General features: G+C 28.3%; 5 protein-coding genes across 8 annotated transcripts; 1 reads left to right on the top strand and 4 right to left on the bottom strand.

Moving 5' to 3' along the window:
- Nucleotides 1–450: 450 nt before the first annotated feature.
- On the bottom strand, nucleotides 451–4,391 carry LOC145745284 (mini-chromosome maintenance complex-binding protein-like). The gene is made up of 16 exons (XM_082563315.1): nucleotides 4,264–4,391; nucleotides 4,098–4,183; nucleotides 3,726–3,866; nucleotides 3,605–3,646; nucleotides 3,178–3,279; nucleotides 2,910–3,024; nucleotides 2,653–2,718; nucleotides 2,456–2,559; nucleotides 2,275–2,365; nucleotides 2,079–2,207; nucleotides 1,872–1,992; nucleotides 1,687–1,807; nucleotides 1,395–1,577; nucleotides 1,010–1,138; nucleotides 754–903; nucleotides 451–675 (listed from the first exon to the last, which is right to left on the bottom strand). The coding sequence occupies exons 1-16, from the start codon at nucleotides 4,319–4,321 to the stop codon at nucleotides 490–492; spliced, it is 1,824 nt and encodes a 607-aa protein (XP_082419441.1). The 5' UTR covers nucleotides 4,322–4,391; the 3' UTR covers nucleotides 451–489.
- A 388-nt stretch (nucleotides 4,392–4,779) lies between these two features.
- LOC145745397 (protein SPMIP1-like) lies at nucleotides 4,780–6,470 on the bottom strand. Its single transcript, XM_082563459.1, has 2 exons — nucleotides 6,076–6,470; nucleotides 4,780–5,828 (listed from the first exon to the last, which is right to left on the bottom strand). The coding sequence occupies exons 1-2, from the start codon at nucleotides 6,419–6,421 to the stop codon at nucleotides 5,581–5,583; spliced, it is 594 nt and encodes a 197-aa protein (XP_082419585.1). The 5' UTR covers nucleotides 6,422–6,470; the 3' UTR covers nucleotides 4,780–5,580.
- A 381-nt stretch (nucleotides 6,471–6,851) lies between these two features.
- LOC145745692 (NADH dehydrogenase [ubiquinone] 1 alpha subcomplex assembly factor 3-like) lies at nucleotides 6,852–8,789 on the top strand. Of its 2 annotated transcripts, none has more exons than XM_082563836.1 (4): nucleotides 6,852–7,003; nucleotides 7,412–7,610; nucleotides 7,741–7,807; nucleotides 8,054–8,789. In XM_082563836.1, exons 1-4 carry the CDS (start codon nucleotides 6,930–6,932, stop codon nucleotides 8,284–8,286), a joined length of 573 nt encoding a protein of 190 aa, XP_082419962.1. In that variant the 5' UTR covers nucleotides 6,852–6,929; the 3' UTR covers nucleotides 8,287–8,789. The 2 variants fall into 2 exon arrangements, with proteins under 2 accessions (XP_082419962.1, XP_082419961.1); XM_082563835.1 differs by having other exon boundaries at nucleotides 6,852–7,006.
- Nucleotides 8,790–8,903: 114 nt separating this feature from the next.
- LOC145745415 (PWWP domain-containing protein 2A-like) lies at nucleotides 8,904–11,950 on the bottom strand. 3 transcript variants are annotated; one of them, XM_082563485.1, is made up of 5 exons: nucleotides 11,810–11,950; nucleotides 11,561–11,670; nucleotides 10,816–10,979; nucleotides 9,438–10,664; nucleotides 8,904–9,276 (listed from the first exon to the last, which is right to left on the bottom strand). In XM_082563485.1, exons 3-5 carry the CDS (start codon nucleotides 10,962–10,964, stop codon nucleotides 9,165–9,167), a joined length of 1,488 nt encoding a protein of 495 aa, XP_082419611.1. In that variant the 5' UTR covers nucleotides 10,965–10,979; nucleotides 11,561–11,670; nucleotides 11,810–11,950; the 3' UTR covers nucleotides 8,904–9,164. The 3 variants fall into 3 exon arrangements, with proteins under 3 accessions (XP_082419611.1, XP_082419610.1, XP_082419612.1); XM_082563484.1 differs by having other exon boundaries at nucleotides 10,816–10,969; XM_082563486.1 differs by having other exon boundaries at nucleotides 10,816–10,969; nucleotides 11,561–11,667.
- A 757-nt stretch (nucleotides 11,951–12,707) lies between these two features.
- Nucleotides 12,708–20,666, bottom strand: LOC145746315 (protein O-GlcNAcase-like). The gene is made up of 19 exons (XM_082564573.1): nucleotides 20,275–20,666; nucleotides 19,966–20,053; nucleotides 19,600–19,697; nucleotides 19,124–19,254; nucleotides 18,702–18,870; nucleotides 18,207–18,305; nucleotides 17,982–18,122; nucleotides 17,519–17,662; nucleotides 17,123–17,379; nucleotides 16,444–16,992; nucleotides 15,889–16,305; nucleotides 15,376–15,550; nucleotides 15,065–15,145; nucleotides 14,817–14,899; nucleotides 14,636–14,740; nucleotides 14,449–14,540; nucleotides 14,067–14,265; nucleotides 13,729–13,894; nucleotides 12,708–13,437 (listed from the first exon to the last, which is right to left on the bottom strand). Exons 1-19 carry the CDS (start codon nucleotides 20,414–20,416, stop codon nucleotides 13,295–13,297), a joined length of 3,279 nt encoding a protein of 1,092 aa, XP_082420699.1. The 5' UTR covers nucleotides 20,417–20,666; the 3' UTR covers nucleotides 12,708–13,294.
- Between the last annotated feature and the right edge of the window lie 36 nt (nucleotides 20,667–20,702).

The raw sequence follows: 20,702 nt of genomic DNA, 5'->3' as shown, positions 1-20,702 counted from the left end.
ATATATTGCGCAACCATGTTTCAAGTTGCGTAAATATTGTTCACTGAACTTCTAGACTTTGCACTTCGTTCACGTTTTCTTTATTCCAGCTATTTAGGTTGAAATTTAGCTCATTTTTTTAAACAGGCAATTTTAAACACACATTAGCATCTATTTTAGTAAAACAAACACCAAATAAATTTTCCTTAGAGGACAAATTTTAAATATTCTTTGTTTAGAAACATAAACTAACAAAAGAAATTTATTCACAAAAAATATACAAAACAAAGAATAATCAACAAAAAATGGTTTATTAATATGGTTGTTTGATTTTTTGCAACACCTACCTACAACAAAAATTTAAACACCAAACTTTTTTTTTTAAATATTAATTTTCAAGTATTAACTTAAGTTTTACAAAACAAAATTCAAATAGAAAGTATGTTACAAGTCATTTATGTCTAGAGGTATTGTGAAGCAGTCCAAATAACAAAATATCAATTTTTAATATTACAATCTTTCTTTCCTTTGTTCCTCCAGGTCTTGCACTTTTTTCCACAAGTTTGGATTAAGTTTATTTTCACCATTACTAGTGCTTAGCAACCGAGCAATAACTAAAAGCACATGCAAGTCATCCGCAGTCATTTTATCTTCACCTAAACATTGTCGAGCAGATACAAAATCATTTTCAATGGTCTAAAAACAATTAAGTGATTGGTAAAATTTTATATTAAAAATTAACTTTATTGAAAAGCAAAAAATTTATAAAATTACTGTCATCATGTCTTTTTCTAAGTTATATTCACTCAATCGCGAAAGTGTAATAAAAAGTCGAAATTTATCAATTATATCCATTGAAATTTGTAAGCTGTTAAAATAATCGTCTATGTTATTCGGTACTGGGAATTCTGGCTTTAAAGGAATCTAAATAAACAAAATAAAAAGATTTTAAAACTTAATTTATATTTAAAACAAAATATTTAAAAGGGCCACAAAAATATTTTGCAAAAAATTTACTAAAATTCTAAACCTGGCAATCACAGGGTAGCATAGATTTGCCCTCAGACAGAACAAGAACACTGACATTATGTTCAAAAGTAACTGGGTGAAATTGGAAGTTATAATCTACTTTCTGGAAGTTCATTAGTGCAGATAAAGCCTAAGACAAACGGTAAAACTCATAATTACACATTTTTTTATCTCAAAAATTAAAATTAGTAACAAAAAAAAACTGATTGTAACAACTGATAACATACATGTATTTAGGTGATGATAAATTTAAATTACACACTGAACTTTATTTTGCAGCGTAGTCTATACACAAAGTTATGAAATTAATTAAACCAGAGCATGTTTTCAAATATTAACATACTTAACAAGGGGTTTAAGCATGGCCATTAAAAACACAAATTTACCTGTACATTCTTTACCCCATTAACATCAAGCTGTCCAGGTTGCAATGAAGTTTCATCAACGATTAAATTAGTTCCTTCAGAAAGTTGTAGAATTCCAGAATCAAGTCGATTAGTTGAGTAATTTTTGGTTGGAACAAAAGCAAGTTTATTCATGTTTTCCAAACTCATTGGAAGTAAGAAACACTAAAATAAAAATCCAATCTAATGAGGTTAATTCTATAAATTGAAAAGCTGAAGAAATAAAAAATGGCTGACTAAAGTGCTAACAATAATATATATGAAAATAAGTTACCTTAGACACTAATTGCTTAATGAATTCTGCCAACAATTTTGGATATCTCGTGTTAGGTGGAATCTTGCTGATGTTTATTGTTAACTTGCCAACTGGCATTAGGCCTGTCCGTGTGTATACTCTATAATAATTTTAAATATAGAATTATTTTAATTTTATTTTCTAAAAAAACAAAACACGTTTACCTTGTTAAAATAGAAAACAAAATATATTCAGCAGTCAAAGCATCCCCAAATGTAGCCTGCTTTAAAAAGTTGACTAATTCTTCACGCAAGTTACAGGCTATTGATTGAAATTCAGTAAAATCTAAATCATTAAATAATATAATGTGAACTGAATATAATTTTTTTAATTAAGTATTTTGAAATTATTTTCATGCAAAAATAGCATACCAAGCTTATTGCAGTACGATATTAAAGGATTGTTGTGTTGCAATGATCTCATTGTGATGCAATGCAGTCTGGGAACAAATGAGGCAGGAGGGTTGTGTGCTCTTTGCTCCTCCAAGTGGTAGGGATCAACTAAAATATAATAATACTTGAAGATATTCTTTATAGATGACAACAGAATAAACAGATATATATTTACCTGCAGAATCATCGCTAGTAGCTTGATCATAAGCTACAGATAATTCTGGATCTGCGGAAAATACTCCATAAAATTCGTAAACTTCATTTACCTGGCAAATAATTTGTTAAAAAAATAAAATTTAACTATTTTAACACAAATTATTTTAAACTTCAAATACAGTTATTTTTACGTGACAAACCTTAACTTCCAAATTTTCGGAATAAATTTTGACCAAACAAACTTGACCATTTTCGTCTGGTAATGGATGGTTCTTTTTTAATGGTGTCAAGGTGCTTGATTTTTCTAAAAATGTTTGTATATGTTTTACCTCAATTAAATTTCAAATCCTATATATATATATATATATATTTTATTTAACTTTATCAAGTTATTGACCTGCAGAGTTAGATACTGATTGGTGTTTTTTATTTGGAGATTCAATTCCATTTTCTTTGGGTATTTCTAAATTAATTCAAATAAAAATAAATTTGGTTACTGTAGGTTCATAAAAATAAAAATCACAAGAAACTTTCTTGTACCACCGTCTTTTGAACATACACTGGAAATTTAATGATTTGGTAAAAAAACATACAATTACCATTTAACACAAGTTATAGAGTTACAAAATCCAAAAAGTTTATACAAATACCAACCATCTTGATCCATTGTTTCTTCATTGTCATTATCAAGTGATCGTTTTACACCACTGGAGGGCAGAAAATTGTTATTTTCATTTTTAAGTTGAAGTTTGGATTTTAGGTTGTATTTCTAAAATTAAAAACCTAATTTAAGACAAAAAATTTAATGCACAAGGGAAAAGATATATGTATAAATAAATACAATCCATGTTGCTTTTTTTGTTAAATAATTGCACCACCTTGCTGTTATAAACTAAGTAAAAAATTAGGTGTAACTTCAGACCTCTTTCACCCATGGAGTTTCCCCTGGGATGCTAACACAATAAAGAACTTGGCGACACCCTGTAACATTTTTTGTAGACTCCATTAACACTTCACAATCTTTCTGTAAATGCAAAAAAAAGTATTTCGATTTTTTTTAAATGTAATGTATGTTAAATTGTCATACATAAAAAAGTTGATATTAGTAAAAAAGGGGATCATGTTTATACTTTTGTTTTTCAAAAAACTTAAACCCTTATTGTAATAGGGATTTAAAGAGAACTGTAAAAGTAGTAAGAGCTTGAAAACCATGAAAGTAAAAAAGTAGTGTATAAAAATAGGCAAGATTTTTAAATACCAAAAATGTATTTTTAGATATATATATATAGGCTATTCTATATTAAAAAAAACAATAAGGTTATATAGTAGAAAAGCTTTCGATTACTTACAGGACAATCAATCACATCTCTATATCTGTTTGAATGTATTTTCTAAAAATAAAACAATTTTAATATATTTAAACGAGTCACCGGACTCATTAAAAAACAAAATTTAGAAAATTTCTCCTACATGCGTGTCTTCTTTTTTGTTCAAAACTTCGTAAGTTTCTAGAAAATACTCTGGTTCAAAAGAATCTTGTATCATACATCGAAAGCGAACTAAGCTGTTTGGTTTAATTTTACTTAACTCAACAACATTTAAAGATGGTACCTAAAATTTAGAAAGTTTTAATCACTAAAACATAGGTTGTAATTACCAATTCTTTCTTTTTCTTATTAAATATATATTTAAAATATTGAAGAGATTAATAAAAACAAAAACAATCTATAACAAATATATAAAAGATTTTACTTCAATTTTTTTAAATTTTTAAACAGTTCAACCTAATAAATTACATAATTATATAAAAACCTTATTTTTTTTAAATATTTTAATAAATACCAAATTTATGTTTTCATTATTTGTGAGTCGTTTTTCAAAATATTCTTCAACATCATTCTTCCAACATTCATCATTTTTGCGATTTTCTTTAAAAAAATTATATATGTTTTTTTTTATTTTGTTAGTTATCTAATATTTTATTTTAATTTAATAAAAAAAATCTTACCAAATAAGTTCGAGATTATGTTTAGCGGTTCGGTATTCCAATTTTCTACACAAGGCATATTTCTCTACTTGTTGCAGTATTTTATATAAGTAAAAAATTAATAATAACTAATTAAATTAATTTGTACAACAACTTACAAAAAAATGATAGATTTCGCGGGAAAACCAATCACGCGTTGAAGAAGTTGTGACGCATTTGTGCCAGAGTTACCAAAATTAATAAAGATTAAAAATAAATTACTTCATAGTCTCTTTGAATTATTTAATGTTTCAAACAAATTACAATTTATATTTTCATTATTGTACAAATTTTAGTTAAAAAAAATCAATTTAAGGCAATATTTCATTTGTAAATTTGAATTTAAATTTATCTGGCAAAATTTAAAATAATATAATTTGAAACATTCTGTATAAAATCCCAAGCATTTTTTAATTATATATTACTTTGTTGATTGACTACCAGCACTAAATGTTACCTTAACTAGGCACTGTCCAAACTTTTTCCTAAAAGCCTAAGTTCAATACGAGAACGTGCATGTAATTATATTTTGTGGAAGAATTTAAACAAGTGCAAACACTAAAAGCTGTAAACACAGTATAGCTACCCTTACATAAAATAAGTTTTAGGTTCAATTTTGCATGGCATGCAATGGATAATCAAAAGGCATATGTTCAAATAATCTAAGCAATAAAGCATTTCAATTTAAATTCTGAAGGTCTAAAGATGATAGAGATAAAAACATATTACATTTGCTTTGTCCTTAATGGATCAATATGTTTAAATAGACAATGGCATAAGCAAGACAGGTGATTATCAAAACAAACAATAGCCATCAGCGGCGTCACATGTAATTTTAGAAAGTGGGATGCCATACCATTGTGTTTGGGCCATTTAAACCTATGTTAAGAAACGTCCTTTGTTAAAATTTGATAACATTAATATTACATAAATAGTGCTTTTAAAACTTAAAATTTAAAGGGCATAGTTAAAATTAATAAACATCTAAATTAGATAGTAATTTAAAAAATGGAAGCAATATTTGTTTATGTTCTAATAAGGCATATATTGACTTAACACTTGGCAATGGATTCTATGTTTAATTAAAAAAAAATTATGTTATAATCTTATATGGCTTTATTGCACATACCATTTAATAATATGTCCTATGGCTTAAAAACAAGCTAAATACAAAAAAAATTGACAGTAGTTTGGTGTGGTAGTTCGCAGTAGTTATGGCCTTAATAACATACAAAACATTCAGATAAAAAAGTTTACAAAATTTATTTTTATAAATTTTGAACTGGATTTAGTTTTTTTCTAAGCAGTAATTGGCTCATCCAAAATGCCATTTCTTCTGAAAAATGTGTCTCGAACAATTCTAGAACGACCAAATTGGGGAGCTCTGAATTCTTTTACAACATCATCTAATCTCCAACCATATTCCCAGGATGTGGTAAGTGGGTATTCGTATTTATCTTCTGGTTTCTTAAATGTACGAGCTTGTAAGTACTGGTATCTGCCTTTTCCTTCTTTAGTGAAACCGTTGTATAAACTCCTTCTAATTGCTAAACAAAGTAAAATGAGTATTACGACAAGGATTAATACTAACTTAAAAAAACTAAACAGTCAAAACTAATATTAATTTACTGTACATACATTTAAAATATAATCATTCAAAAAAAATTAAACTTTTATTACATTAAATTAGAAACAAGTTAAATTGGAAAAACATTGACATTTTTTTACAATACGAATATGTAATTGTTGAGTATAATTATTATTTATTGAAATATAAAAAAAAAAAAAGCTTACCTGGTGTAACTGGCCTCATTTCAACAAGCAATGCATCACCAGCAGATCGTATCTCTCTACTTGTAGTTTTTCTCTCTTTAGTTGGGTATGCAATCACTGGAAGGGAGTCCTGGCTGTGGAATTTTGCTGCTAAGGTTTTGGGAGGTGGCTTGGGAACCATTTCTATTATTTTCTCATTGCGTTTAACTTTTTGAATTCTACTTGCCTCACTGGAGACAGCCTTACGAGCCTGGTTTACTTCGTTTCTGTATTTTGTGTGCCAGGCAAGTCGTACGTAGGCTTCCTTCATGATTGCCTCCTTCCAAAAGCTTTGGCGTTGCGTGTCCATGTTTAGTTCACGCACCATGTTGATTGCTTAGTTAATTGCTATTCTTTTACATACAGTGTATGGCCTTGATCCTAAAAAAATGTAATTTTTTAAAGAACTAATTTAAATACCATTTTTTGAAGTATCAACCAATATAAAATCCTAACCACAGACTACATTCTAAGTCTAACTTAGCCGTAAACTTAAATGATGACTTCATTCTACTTAATAGATTGGCAAATCTAAGTCTACACCATAGCTCTTTGCAAATATAAATAAACTGAACTCCTTAAATAATTAAGAAACGTTCAGTCAAACAAATCTTTTTTAGTTTAACAAAAGTGACCGAGTAACGTGTTGTTATAGTTACTTCGTTGTAGCGAAAATCGTCATAATCAATGAACCGTAGTGACTGTTCATGCGCATCATAAATATCGGATCGGGTAAATTCCCCGTAATTTACTGCTAACGTATCTACTGGGTTATATAAAAATTATTTTATTTGCATATTGTATAGTTTAAATAAAGAATATAAAACCTGCAAGCTATGTTTCAAACTTTAAATATTTTTCGGAGAGTGTTTTTGCAAGGGGAAACTCAAAAATTGCCATTACTTTTAGCGTTGTAAGATTTTTTTCTATTTTCCAAATATATACAACCTCTAATTATTAATTTAATCAAGAATTGTTAATTTAAATTATTAAACAGTATTTAAGTAAGAAAAAATATATTACTTTAATAATTTAAATGTACATTTACATATGTATATGAGTGCTTTGTTAAAGTAGCTAAATTACTTTGCTTCCCTACATGGGGTTTTGGGTTTGATCCCCATTGGATATGGTTTATAATGTGCTCTAAAAGTTAATAACTCATTTTCGGTCTGGTTTATTATTGGAAAAAATAAACAAAGATATCCAAACTGCTAAAGGCAACTTTGTCTGTAAAGTTGGCCCACAATGCAAAAAGATAAATACAGAAAAAATTTAAATTTCGTTCAGTTAAAAATAATTTTTTTTTATATTTCAGTGCCAGAAGAAGTTACGGAAGTCTAGATATTGTTGAATATGAAGATACAGCAGATAAGACCAAAATTGAATTAAATTCAAGACAAGAAGATAGACACCCGTTAATGATTACTGGATATTCGAGAGGGGCTTTCATATTTGGAAAGACTTTGTACAAAACACCAATTGCAGTTCTTGATAACGTTATTTTAAAATGGAATGTAAGTTATTCGCATTTGTTGAAAAACAAAAAAAAGCTACTTTGAAAGAAATACGTTTCTTGACAAAATTGATATTTATGGCATTATAAAAGCTATTTAAATTATTTAATATTATTTTGAATGTTTTTAGGTTTTTAATCCAGAGGATATAACTAGTGAAAGTTTAGCCTTATTTAACATTTTGTATCCCAAAATTGGTCAGTATATTTCCATTGCAAATTTTTTTGTTTTGTTTACTTTTGAATTTCATTTTCTAACCATTCACTTTAGACTCTCTATTTTTAAAATTACTGTATATTGAAGCAAAATATCTAGGCTATTACTAAAATGTATTTAGCTTATTGTTTAAGATATAATGTGTGTCATTAAAATATATATTACACAGCTAATATTATTGCTATCACCACTATCTTAAATTAAACCATTCTTTTTATCAATTTTAGGTGTGTTAGTTATTGGAACAGGTGACAAATTTGTTCCTCTGAAGCCTCAAGTAATAAAAGACATGAAAGAGCGAGGTTTATCTGTTGAAGTACAAAGTACCAGACATGCATGTGGAACTTACAATTTATTAAAAACTGCCAACCCAGCCGTATTAGGAGCTGCTTTAATACCAATAAAGGAGGCCAAACAATCACCTAATATTAATAAAGGAAAGCGATTTGCCCCAGAATAATGATGTTATTGTTTATACATTGTTTATTTTTGTTAATAAACTGTTATATTTACATGTTTTTAAAACTACAAGTAAAGTGTATGTGAATATTTTAATAATACAAAAAAAACATTGGTCCCTTTTAAAAAAAAATTAGTTAAGTGTCCATCGCTTTGGTTGTATTGTTACTTACATTGCTGGTTACTGTTACATTGCTTGTCATAATTTGTTTGGCACAGCACTAACAGCATTTTTATTATTGTGTAGGCCTCATATAGATTTTAAAGATAACTTTTAAGCATTTTACCTTGCTTAAAAACACTCTAAAAATATTTTGTTGAACAACCATAAAAATATTTTAAACACCTAAACAGTACTTTTTTTATATGATAGCTTTAACCTGCCTGGATTTTTACTGCAATTGTGGGATCCTGTTTTGTTTAACAGTGTTGCATATTAACTTAAAGAAATTTTTGCTACACATTTGGCAGAATTTTACAATAGAGCAGTAAAATTTACTTAAAGAAAATGTCAATGTGATAAAGTATTACATGCAGTTTAAAAATTTGAAGTAATTTTTATCTACCAGAAAGTGATAAGTTTTACTTTTATCTTGGATGCAAAAATAAAAGGAATTTTTTGAACAGCTAAAAACAAATTAGACGTAAAAAAGAACAGATTAGAAATAAAACATAAAATTAAATATTTTGAATGAACCTAACTATTCTACAATATTGGATTTGATTTAAAATACATAACCTACCATTTTACTTTTCTACAAAGTATCAATTTCTAAACATGGCAATAAAAATTGAAATAACTAGATTGAAACAAAAAGTGCATTTTGCAAAATGAAATAGAATTAAAAAAATGCAATAAAAATGTTTTTATTAAACTTTTTAGGTTTCAAATTGGGCAATTAGTTTTCGTACTTCAGGAGAAATTTGATTTAAGGCATCGTCAGCAGCTTTTACTGCTTTTTGGTAAACTCCTTTACGATTTTTTTGAAATCTAAAAAGAATTTACTTTTTGATCATATACTACACCAATAAAAAGTAATCTTCAAAATTTGGAAAAAAATTAAATAAAAAAATACTGTTAGTTAATACTATATGGTTATAAGACATAGGAAGTCCTGGGTTTAAAACAACGCATCTAACACAATAGCTCACCTTTCATTAAAACACTTCTTAAATGATTGCACACCTTTTAAAGGAATAACAGAAGTGGTCGCCGATTTGGGAAACCAGGAGACTTTGGCAAATTGCTGCAATACCTTACCGTCAGTCTTCTTGGTGGTTAGTTTGATTATTTTACTCGGCCACCATGGGTAGCCAGTCAGTTTTCCCCATACAATGTCACCCTGGGTGAAAATACCAGTGGCAGTTTTGCACGTCGAGACATCAATGCTTATTGTATTCGGCTCATCTATTTCAACTAACTCTGTATCATCCATATTTTTGGCACTTGATGAAGTTATCATACCATTTTTGGGCCCTAATGGCTCTAAAACAACTCTCAATTCTTTGTCAGATGGGGCTGTACTTTTACTAGTTGATGAACATGAAGCAGTTGCCGGGTTTCTATTTTGTGGATTTTCATGTTTTATTGAGAGCGCAGATGACATTTTTGCTCTTTTTAAAATTCGCGATGCCTGTTCTTTTTTAGTGCCGTGTAAGCGTTTTAAACTTTTAGCTTTCATAAGGGATTGGGGTTTACCTAAATTGGGTGGGATTTCCTTACCCGTTGAATCATTACTCAAAATAAGTTGTTCTTTCCGTGGTCTGCCTGGCCCTTGGTGTTTTTTTTTATTTGGAGAATGCAATTTAGACGGAATTTTAATAGTTCTGCCTCTACCACCAGGAGATTTAAATGTAATTTTAATGATTGGACTTCTTTGGACATTTTGCGATTTACGAGGCATTAAGTTTTTAATAGGCGAGGCAATTTCCTCAGTGAGGTTTAGTCTTTGTTCATCATCTGAGCTAGTTTCGGGCGTGTCATCTTGAAATTTATCTAATTTAATGCCGGACAACTGCTCGTTTTTTAACTTCTTACTACTTGTTCCTTGTCCGTCTTTATTAAAAACCCCTTCTGTGCATTCTGTACATTTGCAACTTGTGCCATGCGCCAAAAATTTCCAACTCTGCTGTTTCAGGTCCTTGCCACTTGATCGCAACATGTTCATTCTGGCTTTGCGTCGAGAACGGCGTGCACGCCTAAAAACATTGCGCTGTGGTGGTTGTGGTACCTTTTGATTGTATGTTTTTCTAGTTAACAAAGGTTGGGGAAAAGGATTTTTGTGGTTGTAAAGGTTAGGGTCTGGTGGGGTTTCAATTTCTGGATTTTCTTCCTTTATTGATTTTATTTCTTCTTGAGGTATACCATACGGACCATCACTAAATTTAAAATGATTTATAGAGAAAAAATATAAAACTGCATAGCTTTCAGTTGGTAACCGTACAAACTTTTTAAATCCACAAATGTGTCTTAAATGGTAAGGTTATGATAACAAACTATGTCTGATAGGCAAAATTTTGAAGTTCTTACATTTTAGTTGTTTCCATTAAGGCACCGCAGAATTTTTTGTTTTGATAAATTAATGAAACAATTATACAATCATTAATCAGCTCTTCAATTGTCACAACAAAATTGTCCCCCTTTTTTAAACACTTATTTCTTTTGCGTGGTGGCGGCATTTTTTCTAAAAAAATCTAATTTTAAATACAAAAAATAAACTAAATTATTTTGTAAACTAATTAATTAACTGGTTTTTGATAACATTGTATTATAATATATGATTATTCCACAATTTTGTCTAATTTTTTTAACAATAATGCTATTACTAAAATGTAAATTAAGTTAGTAAATTTTAAAATAGCTCTACAAAAGTTTACTACATTTTTACCCAATATGGGCTATTGAAGTAGTAAGTAGACTATAAAATGTCACAAATATCTAGTTTAAAATTAGTATTTGGGACAAACTTTTTTTCTTTTTCAACCAGATTATGTTTTTAAATACTCAATTTTGAAGGACGCTAAATAAATATAAATTTATGACTTTGATTTATAAGCTATATATATTAGTTATAGGATATATATATTAGGAAAAGGTAATTACATGAAAAAAAATTAAAAAATAATAGATATGTTTTAAGGTGTGTATCTTTAAACTTTGTTTGGTATTTCTTTACCCTGAATGACAAGAACGGTAAACAAATAATTTAAAAATACTCTAAGTAAACTATAATTATCATTAGGTCAATAACTTACAAATACTAATTATAATTTACCAGCTCAGGTTGAGGATAAAGAGAAGTTGTTAAACTGTTTTATTTTGTTCTCTTTTAGCTTGTACTTGAATTTCTTAGATTTAAACTTGTTATATCATTTTAAAAACCTGCTACACAAATAATAAAAATATAAAACAAGCAATTTTTTTTATTTTAACATTTTGTAACATGTTGAACATAAGAATAATTAAGACTCCTAAGAACAATACAATAAAAATAAACAATTGACATTATAACAATAGTAAATACCTTCAATATAAATCTTGATTAGGTAAAAATCGTTGATGGGTTATAATTTTCTGTCTACCTACAACTTGTTGTTGGACTTATAAAAATCTGACAAGAAAATGTCAACACAATGTGTTTAGTTTGGGAAATAACCTAGAGCGTACGGAACGGGTATTATTATAAGTTTCTTTTTAATCTTAGTTGTAATTTTTCGCTGTTTTTAAATTGATATTCTCTGTGAATCATAATGCGTTGTTTCAATAGAACGGAAATACATTGGCCGATCGTTTAGGTATCCTTTCTCCGCGTTAGACTAAAAATTATAATTAGCAATCTTGATTTGTATTGTGAGTTAAAGTATTACATTCCATAACCAAACTATGCAGTAAGCTTTTAACAAAACTATTGATAATTTGTAAATATTAGAACTTTTAAATATGTAAGTTCTTAAGGGTATTTAAAAGAAGACTGTATGTTATGTTATATCTAAATACAAACTTACCTTTTACATAATTATACTCACAAAAAACTTACTTAAATATAACAACTTCTCTTGTTAAAAATGCCCTTTTAACTATGGCTCTAATTTTTTAGAAAAAAACACACTCTTATACATTTGGAACCTTATATATAGATATGTTTCGACAGTGTTTTAAATAAAATTCATTAAATAATCGGATACATGATAAAAGGGTGTAAATATACACATTTATAAAATAAACATAAGTTTGTACATTATAAAGGTATATATAAATAAACATCAATACACCCAGTTTTCAAATCTTAAAAAAATATCGACATTTTGCTATTTATGGTTTAAAATATAAAGAAAAATGTAAATAAAGCAAAATTATTACATAAATATTTTAAATTATACCTAAATCCAAATAAAATACAATATTATTTGAAAAATGTTCATCTTCGATATTATTTAAAAAGTAGTATTTATACCTTTACATTTGCTTAAAAATAATTTTTTATATCTCCACACAAAATATACAAATTAATGATTTTGTTTTAAGAATATAGTAACGTGTTACTTGAAGAAACGTAATATCATAAATACAACAAACACAAAGAATTGCACAAGGTAATATAAAAAGCTTTTAATTCTTGCATTTATTGTTGTTTGTTACAAAAAAAATATCAGATTAGGTAAACCAAAGTTGTAAATTTCTAAACCTCCTTCAGAATTAACGGAATTTATAATGTTTATTAACTAGTGTAAAGAATAAAATGAAATGACCAAAAATAAACAAAAAAAATTAAATTTTCCACTAAGAATTACACCATTTTTTTAAACAATACACTGAGTGTATAAATATTGTGTAAAAAGGCACAAAAGAGCAGATCAATTATGCATTGCATATTTTGAATATTATTTATGGCCCAACTTGTCTTAATTAACAATTCCAACATGATTTACGTATATGGTTACTGCTAAATCAAATAGGGTCACTTTAATTTTTTGCATCTGACATTACAATAATGCCTAGAAGCTAATTCCTAAAAAGTTCTTCCTAGGATTTTAATCTTCTTAGATTCAGTAAACAAGCAATCTGAATCAAGTTTGGTGAATCCTAGTTTTGAGTAAAGGTCAAAAAAATAACTCGAATGCTCGGGAATTATAACATGTACTCCAGTTGAATCTAAGCAACACCAAAAAATAATTAAAAATTAATTTTATGCTAAGACAGCGAAACTACACAAAATATTCTTTTTATAAAAAAAATTAGAGATTTAATATATATGCTTTAATATTCTGGTAGAGTAATATAATAGTTTTTTACCTAAAAACTGTATTAGAAAAACTGTTGCTGAAAATGTAGACAACAGAAAAAAACTATTACACAACACAGATATGCAATTAAATTTAACGGTTTTTAAAACAAATTAAAAAACAAAGAATTAAAAAAAATTTTTAAAGAAATTTAACTTACGATGGGATTTCAATGCAGATAGCAGACAAACAGTTAAACTTTTAGCAATCGTTTGATGGGCTCTTGGGTTTACAGCTAGCGCCATCAACGAAGGATGAGTTACATTTAAATTATCCGAACCATAACTAAATCGATCTTCAGTACTATGAAACTCGACAATCATTTTCTGATGAAAAATTGAATAAACAATAAATACATTTTTAATATTTTGAGAAATAAAATTATCTGTGATTTTTTTTATTGCAAAACATGTTGTATAATTTTTTTTTTAAATATTATTTTACCTATTTTATTATAAAAAGCAAAACAAAAATGAATTTGTTTTATATACTATGTACCTCAACTTCGTTATATTTTTCTTCTTCAATTTCTTCTGGGATCGAATATTTTTCTCTCATATCCGGCAGATAAGCCATCTCGTAGTTACGCCAGAATGATTTTGCGTTAAGGGTTGCGCACAAGTAACCACATATTCCTAACTCATCTTCTACAATGAAACAATACTCAGGACTAAAGGTTAACAGCGCTCCGATGAATCTAAAAAAATATCTTAATTTAGTTCACAGAAAATTTTTTAAAAAAAATAATAAACTTCAGATAATTTGGAAAAAAGTTTTAAAAAATGTATTTCAATGATACTATTTGCATAGTTTGTTGTAAAGTATTGGATAGGAATAGGATGCGGACACAAAATGATATTTAAAAATTATAATAAAATACTTGTCTGCTGGAAGTTCTTTATGTGAAGAAAATGCATCGCTTATTTCAATTCCGTCATTGTGAGTAGAAAAACATACATCAAATACTGATTTCTAATTCAAAAAGAACAATAATTTTTTTTTATTTAATACATAATGAAAAGTTCAATATTAAATTAAGTTTCATAGATTTTAAAACAAATTTAAACCTCATCAGTAGGTACATAAGGTCGAATAATGAATGTCGATACTTCAGGATCGAGGGGAAGAGGTTGACAGAAAAGATCAAATGCACCGCAAATCGGCAACAACCTCTGTTTAAAATAAAATAAAAAGTAACCTAATTTTTTATAAATTATCTAAAAAAAAATTAGTTTAAGAATGTCAAACCTGAAATTCACCAGACAAACCACCTCGAAACACCCATGGCTCTGGGTCTGGCCCCAACCAACCTAACCCACATGTAAGAGGGCCTAAAAATAAAATTAAGTAATCAATTAATTGCAATTTAAATAACTAGTATTTGGGGTAAACTATTGCAAAAATTATATAGGAAGGTAGAAAATTTAAGTTTCGGGGTATTGAGCAGTCGTTATTATAAGATCATGTTACTTTCATAATAAAAAAAGTTATTAAACCTGTATGTAAGGTGGTAGGAGAGTTGGAATCATCAGTTTTATGACATGCTGGCACTGTATCAGATCCTACCTCAATACGACCTTTATTAAAAATTAAAAAAATACTTTATTTACTGGATTAAAATTGGGCTCTCAGTTGAAATCAGTTTAAACTACTTATACAAAACAGCTCAATACTGAAATACTAATGATAAAGAATGCAGAGCAGCAAACCAGAGGCAATGGTTACAAAAGTGGTTAGAACACCGTTTAATTAAAATACATTTACTGTTAAATTAAAATTTTAGTTTTAATAAAAATTGAATACCTACCTAGCCATTTGATGTAAGACCTTAACATGGTGACAACCCCTTTCATATCCCATAAATAAGGGAATAAATCATAAAGTAAAGCCCTGTTTGGACTTTTACATATCTTATTGAACACAGCTTGAAGGTGTCTAGATTCTTCTTCAAACTTTAAAGCTCTTTCTGACCAATCTAGGGCCTAAAAATAATTACTACATATTTTAGTAATTACTACACCTTTTTTAATTTAGGTTTTTTGTGCATTAAAAAATTAATAAAAATACCATACGACAAAATCATTTTAATGATTTAAAACATGCTATAAATATTAATATTTACAAAAAATGTAAAGTATATTATGGCATGGTCACCAAAGTAACCCAATGGCAGATAAATTTAGCCAAAAATTGTTAATGTCGATTTGAAGTATATATATATATTACTTATTTTAAGACTTTATTAAAAAATATGAACGAATAGGTTTTTTACATATTTAAACCTCTTTATTTTACATAATTTAAGTTAAAAATAACAAACCTTGTCCAAGTATTCGTCTGATTTTTTGTCCCGTATTCGTGACAACTTTTTTGCTGTCTCCTTTAACCATTTAAAATTAGTGACTATATTATTCCCCATACCACCATGCTCATAAGGAAGATAAAAACATTCCACGACCAATTTTAAATCCTCGACAGAAACTGTTTCAACTTTATCCTCTTTTTCAAATTTTTTTGCTTCCTTTTCCAAGTCTTTAATCTCCCAGTCTTCAATTTCAAAACTTTCACTTTCTTTCTTGTCGGTCTTTTTTGGGATTTCTTTAGTTTGGCCAGGTGAGGGCGGTATGGCGATCTCAACATCACCATGGTAACCACTCTGTTGTGTTGCCATAGATACATCGCTGTCGACATCGTCTGTTTGCATAGAGTCCGGTTCGATCACATCTTCTGTTTCCATCTAACAAAGCAATAAATTTTTTAAAAATCAGTAAAAATAAAAAAATAAATTTAAATAAAATTAAACTTTTTCAAGGCTAAATTCAGGTTAAAATTATCAATAATTTGCTAAAAATTTGAACAAAAAATTAAATTAAACCTGGTCATTAACTGAATGCGGACTTCTAGCACAAACTTCTATTTGCATTTCTTCTTCATTTTTGTTTTCCCCTTTTTCGGTTGTTACTTCTCTCATTTCTATGTCAACAATTGCCTTTTTCTCCTCAAGGCTGTCTTTTTCATTTTTCTCTTCTGATGAAGTCTCAATTTTTTTTTGAAATTCCGTTGATTTTTCAATAGAGTCTTTTTCGCTTTCAGATGAATCTTTAGGCACCATGTCTACATCACACTCAATTTCGTTTTTAATAACACTAGGTGTCTCTGTTTCTGATAAATTTAGTTTGTCCTCACTTTCGTTATCTTTTTTACCCTTATTGGATTTTAATTTACCCCCAAAATTGAGTTTGTCTTTGACCCCAAGACTTAACACAGGGTCAATTATTGTTGAAACCACTCCCAAGTTAGGGGTCTGGGGTAAACTTGTAATTGGGGGTAGTTGGGGTAAAGCAGGGTGGTTTCCACTGCGGGGAATCGCCTTTCTGGTTGGGTATCGTGCCATTGAAAATATTGGAAGCCAATCTTTAATTGCCTGCAACAGAAAATTAAATAAAAAAAATAGTTTTTTAAAAAGTGACCAAAGCCCAAAGAAATCATTACTAAAACAATTCAAAAAAATAATTAATCAATTAAACCAAAATTATTCTTAAAAAAATCCAAACCTTTTCCAGTGCAGCATTTGGGTCATAATCACCATGATCAAAATTTGCCAGCCCCCCAAAAAAACATCCTGGGTTTGACGAGTAGTCACTATCCACATCACTATTTGACCCAGATGCTTGCGAGCTCGTTATGCTCTCTGTATCACTAGAGGGGGCTTCTTTTTTCTTACTAGGGGGAGTTGAGGGTGTCTCAGGGGGGTCAGAGCTGGTGGTAGTTGGGGGTGGAGGGGAATGGGGTTTGGAATCATTTTCGAGTTCTTAAAATAATAAAATTAGGAAATTTTTAAAATGATAAAAAATATAAAATTATAATATCAACAAAAGTAAATATTTTTTCAGTATATTTGTTAAAAGAAGTTATCTAGTGTAAAGGTTAATCATTTTAATATGTTTTACCATTTTTTGCTTTATCCCCTCTGTTTACTTTATACGATTTCCACAAGGTGGCAAGAGAGTGCATGGCAATAAAGTTTGCCTCAAACTCACAATTTGGGTTGGTTAAAAATCCACTCAGAAGAGGAACTAACTTAGTGGAGCGACCTTTAAAAATGTTAAGCTTATATTTAAATCTAAAGCAATATAAATCGTAAAAACTTGAACAAAAATTATTCATAACCCTGTGATTGCTATAAATATATTATATTGGATTTAAGTTGCTGACCTAAATATGTATATGTCTATTTTCAATTGACTAGCATTCATGTTAAGATAATTGGAACCAAATCTTTAATAGCTATATACAGTCTTCACGGTTTATATATAAATTACTAGTATAACAAATCTAACATTTATCTTATAGCTGTATAAAATAACTAGACTTGGCTTATTTTTTTAAACATAAACAACGATAAAATATTACCTTTAATGGGCCCAAGAAACACTCTTTTTGGATCATAATCATTTGCATGAATATTATCCCAAATCATTACTTTTCGTTTTAATATTCTGTTTAATATTTCGATGGATTCGACGCTTATTATTTTGGAGACAACCTTGGGTCCTAAAAAAATAAAATTTAGATTTTTAATTTTTAAATCGATTTAAAATGAATTTAATGAAATATATATAATATAAAATAACATACCAGTCCACATAACTGATATAGATGGATGTAAACTTTCCCCAATAGTTTTAAGATAAATTGAGTTTTCAACATTGGGTAGTGCCATACTACTGCAATATTCTAAACAAAATAAAATCACATATTATCTATATCCCATTTTTAGGCATTTAAAATGAAAAAAAATTTTGCCTAAGTGCCATTGCAAATTACTGCCAGCCAATTTTCGTTGTGTCCACAATGATAAAAGACATTTTATAGTATTAGCTTTTAACTATGGAACATAATGGACTGATTTTGTCAAATTTTAAAGTTTTGCTATGAAGGTTTAACAAAGTACTACAATTAAACATCAGGCAAATGGAAATAATTAAAACCTGCAAGAAAGGCTTAACTAGTAATTGTTGACAAATAATGCTAGTAGTATTAGAATGAGTCAGGGCATTGGAAATAGGTTGTTTTTTTGTCTGTTTGACAAGTATATATAAATTAAAATAATAAAAATTGTTTTTTTTGTACCTGTGGGGCAGAAAATAAATCTGGGTTGTTCTAGTGCTTTAAACATGAGGTTGGTTACTGATGCTTGAGCTTCAGCACTGGAATCAAATTCTTCTGCATCAGAAGCACAAAGAATTGGATCAATGTCATCGAATAATAATGCAAATGCAGTACATCCCAAACTTTTAACCTAAAAATGAAGGTAAATACTTTTTTAAGCAAGATTTTAACTAAGTTTTGTGTATTTGATATATAAAGTTACTATTTTTAATTTAGTTAATATTATAAAATAAAAAAATAATTTTTTTTAACATAAGTTAAACAACTTTATAAATATCAAATATTGTACAACTATAAAATTTAATAAGTGTGAAAATTACACAAAGCAATTAATTAGCAAATAACACAAGTTACAAAAATTCAAATAATTCATTGTTGTTTACCTGTAATAGTTTCTCTTTTAAAGCAGTGATCTCTTTATCTGACCCAAATACCATATCCAAACCAGGTGAGATGGCATAAACAAATGTAACATTTTGAGCAAATGCCTCATCTATTAAAGTTTTCAATATTGCTGTACAAAAATAAAAAAAATAATACATTTTTTTACATATATACAAATAAACAACATAATTTAAATTTTTTTAGAATTTTATTTTATATTTTGGTAAAGGATAATGGAAGATAAAAATATTTTTGCATTTTAAAAAGAGATTTAAACTACCATAATAGTAATGTTAGTAAACAAAATTATCATTGATTTTTTTAATTATTGGGCAGCTAAAATAAATAATATCCCTAACTACATAAGACCATTTAAGATTGGTTCACGGCAACAAATGCTAACATAGATTTACTGTGTTGTGAAGTTTGCCCTTATATTGAGGATAAACTAATACCATAAAAATTTTTAATTTACCAGCTTCGTCTACAGAATATTTTTCCCTCCAAAATAGGCGATGTTTGTAATCATCTTTTGGTGCATATAGATAGGTGTTTAAACTCATGTCTTTCATTCTAAATAAATGTTTTATTAAATTTAGAGTTAACTCACTTTATAAATTTGATAGTCTGCCACATAATAAAAAATCACTTGTATATACTTTATGGTTCTGGAAAAAACTTTGAACCATAAAGTACGAGAAAGAATTAGCGAGGACTGTAGAGTCTGAAAAATAATTAGCAAGGGCCGCAAGGTACAAAATAGAATTGGCTAAGACCACAAATTTCGAGTATTTTTCGTAAGGTACAACCGTAAAGTACAAAGGATTCATAATAAATCTACCTTGCAAACAGTTCTTTCCTTTGCTCAGCTGTCCACGGCCTACCATAAAATCCTTCTACAACCCCGCACATGTAATCCTGATTAATATCTACCAAAAATATTTAATTAAACATTAATAAAAAGTTCGAGAAAAAAACATAGCATAAAAAATACATAACCAGAAAAATAAAAAAGTCTATGTGTCTAAATGGTTTTTAGCATAGAAAAAACTTAGGAACCAAACTTAGAACCTCGTGTAGCGTAATTAGGTGTTCTAACTACATCAAGTCTGTCAAATTGACTTCTGATTAGAGTATCAAAAATGCTTACCATTATCTTCCATTGGTTCAAGTTTGTTGCTCGAATTTTCACTTGAAGTTAAAACTTTTTTGACCTTTGACTTAACAGCACCCATATTTTCTTCATCGGACGATAACTTTTCTGTCTTAGTCGACACAACTAATTCCGCCATAACCTAATTGTGGCTATGGCTAATTTAAAATAAAATCCATAATTATATGATGTACATTTTTGAGAAATTTAGTTATCTAGAAATAGCCTTGCATATATAAAAACATATAAAATATCGTTTTTGTAAAAAAACGGTTCAAAAACTATTTAGCAAACAATTTTTTTTAAAACCTATCCAACAGTTTTTACTATTGATTATTGTTTAGCTATACTTTATTTATTACGTTAAATAAAACTTTTGCTTTGTTAACACATTCTTTACATGCTTACTTAATCTAAAACAATGT

The sequence above is a fragment of the Corella eumyota genome, chromosome 3, assembly GCF_963082875.1.
Source record: "Corella eumyota chromosome 3, kaCorEumy4.1, whole genome shotgun sequence".
Lineage (NCBI taxonomy): Eukaryota > Metazoa > Chordata > Ascidiacea > Phlebobranchia > Corellidae > Corella > Corella eumyota.
This window is presented reverse-complemented; position numbering and strand designations above follow the sequence as displayed.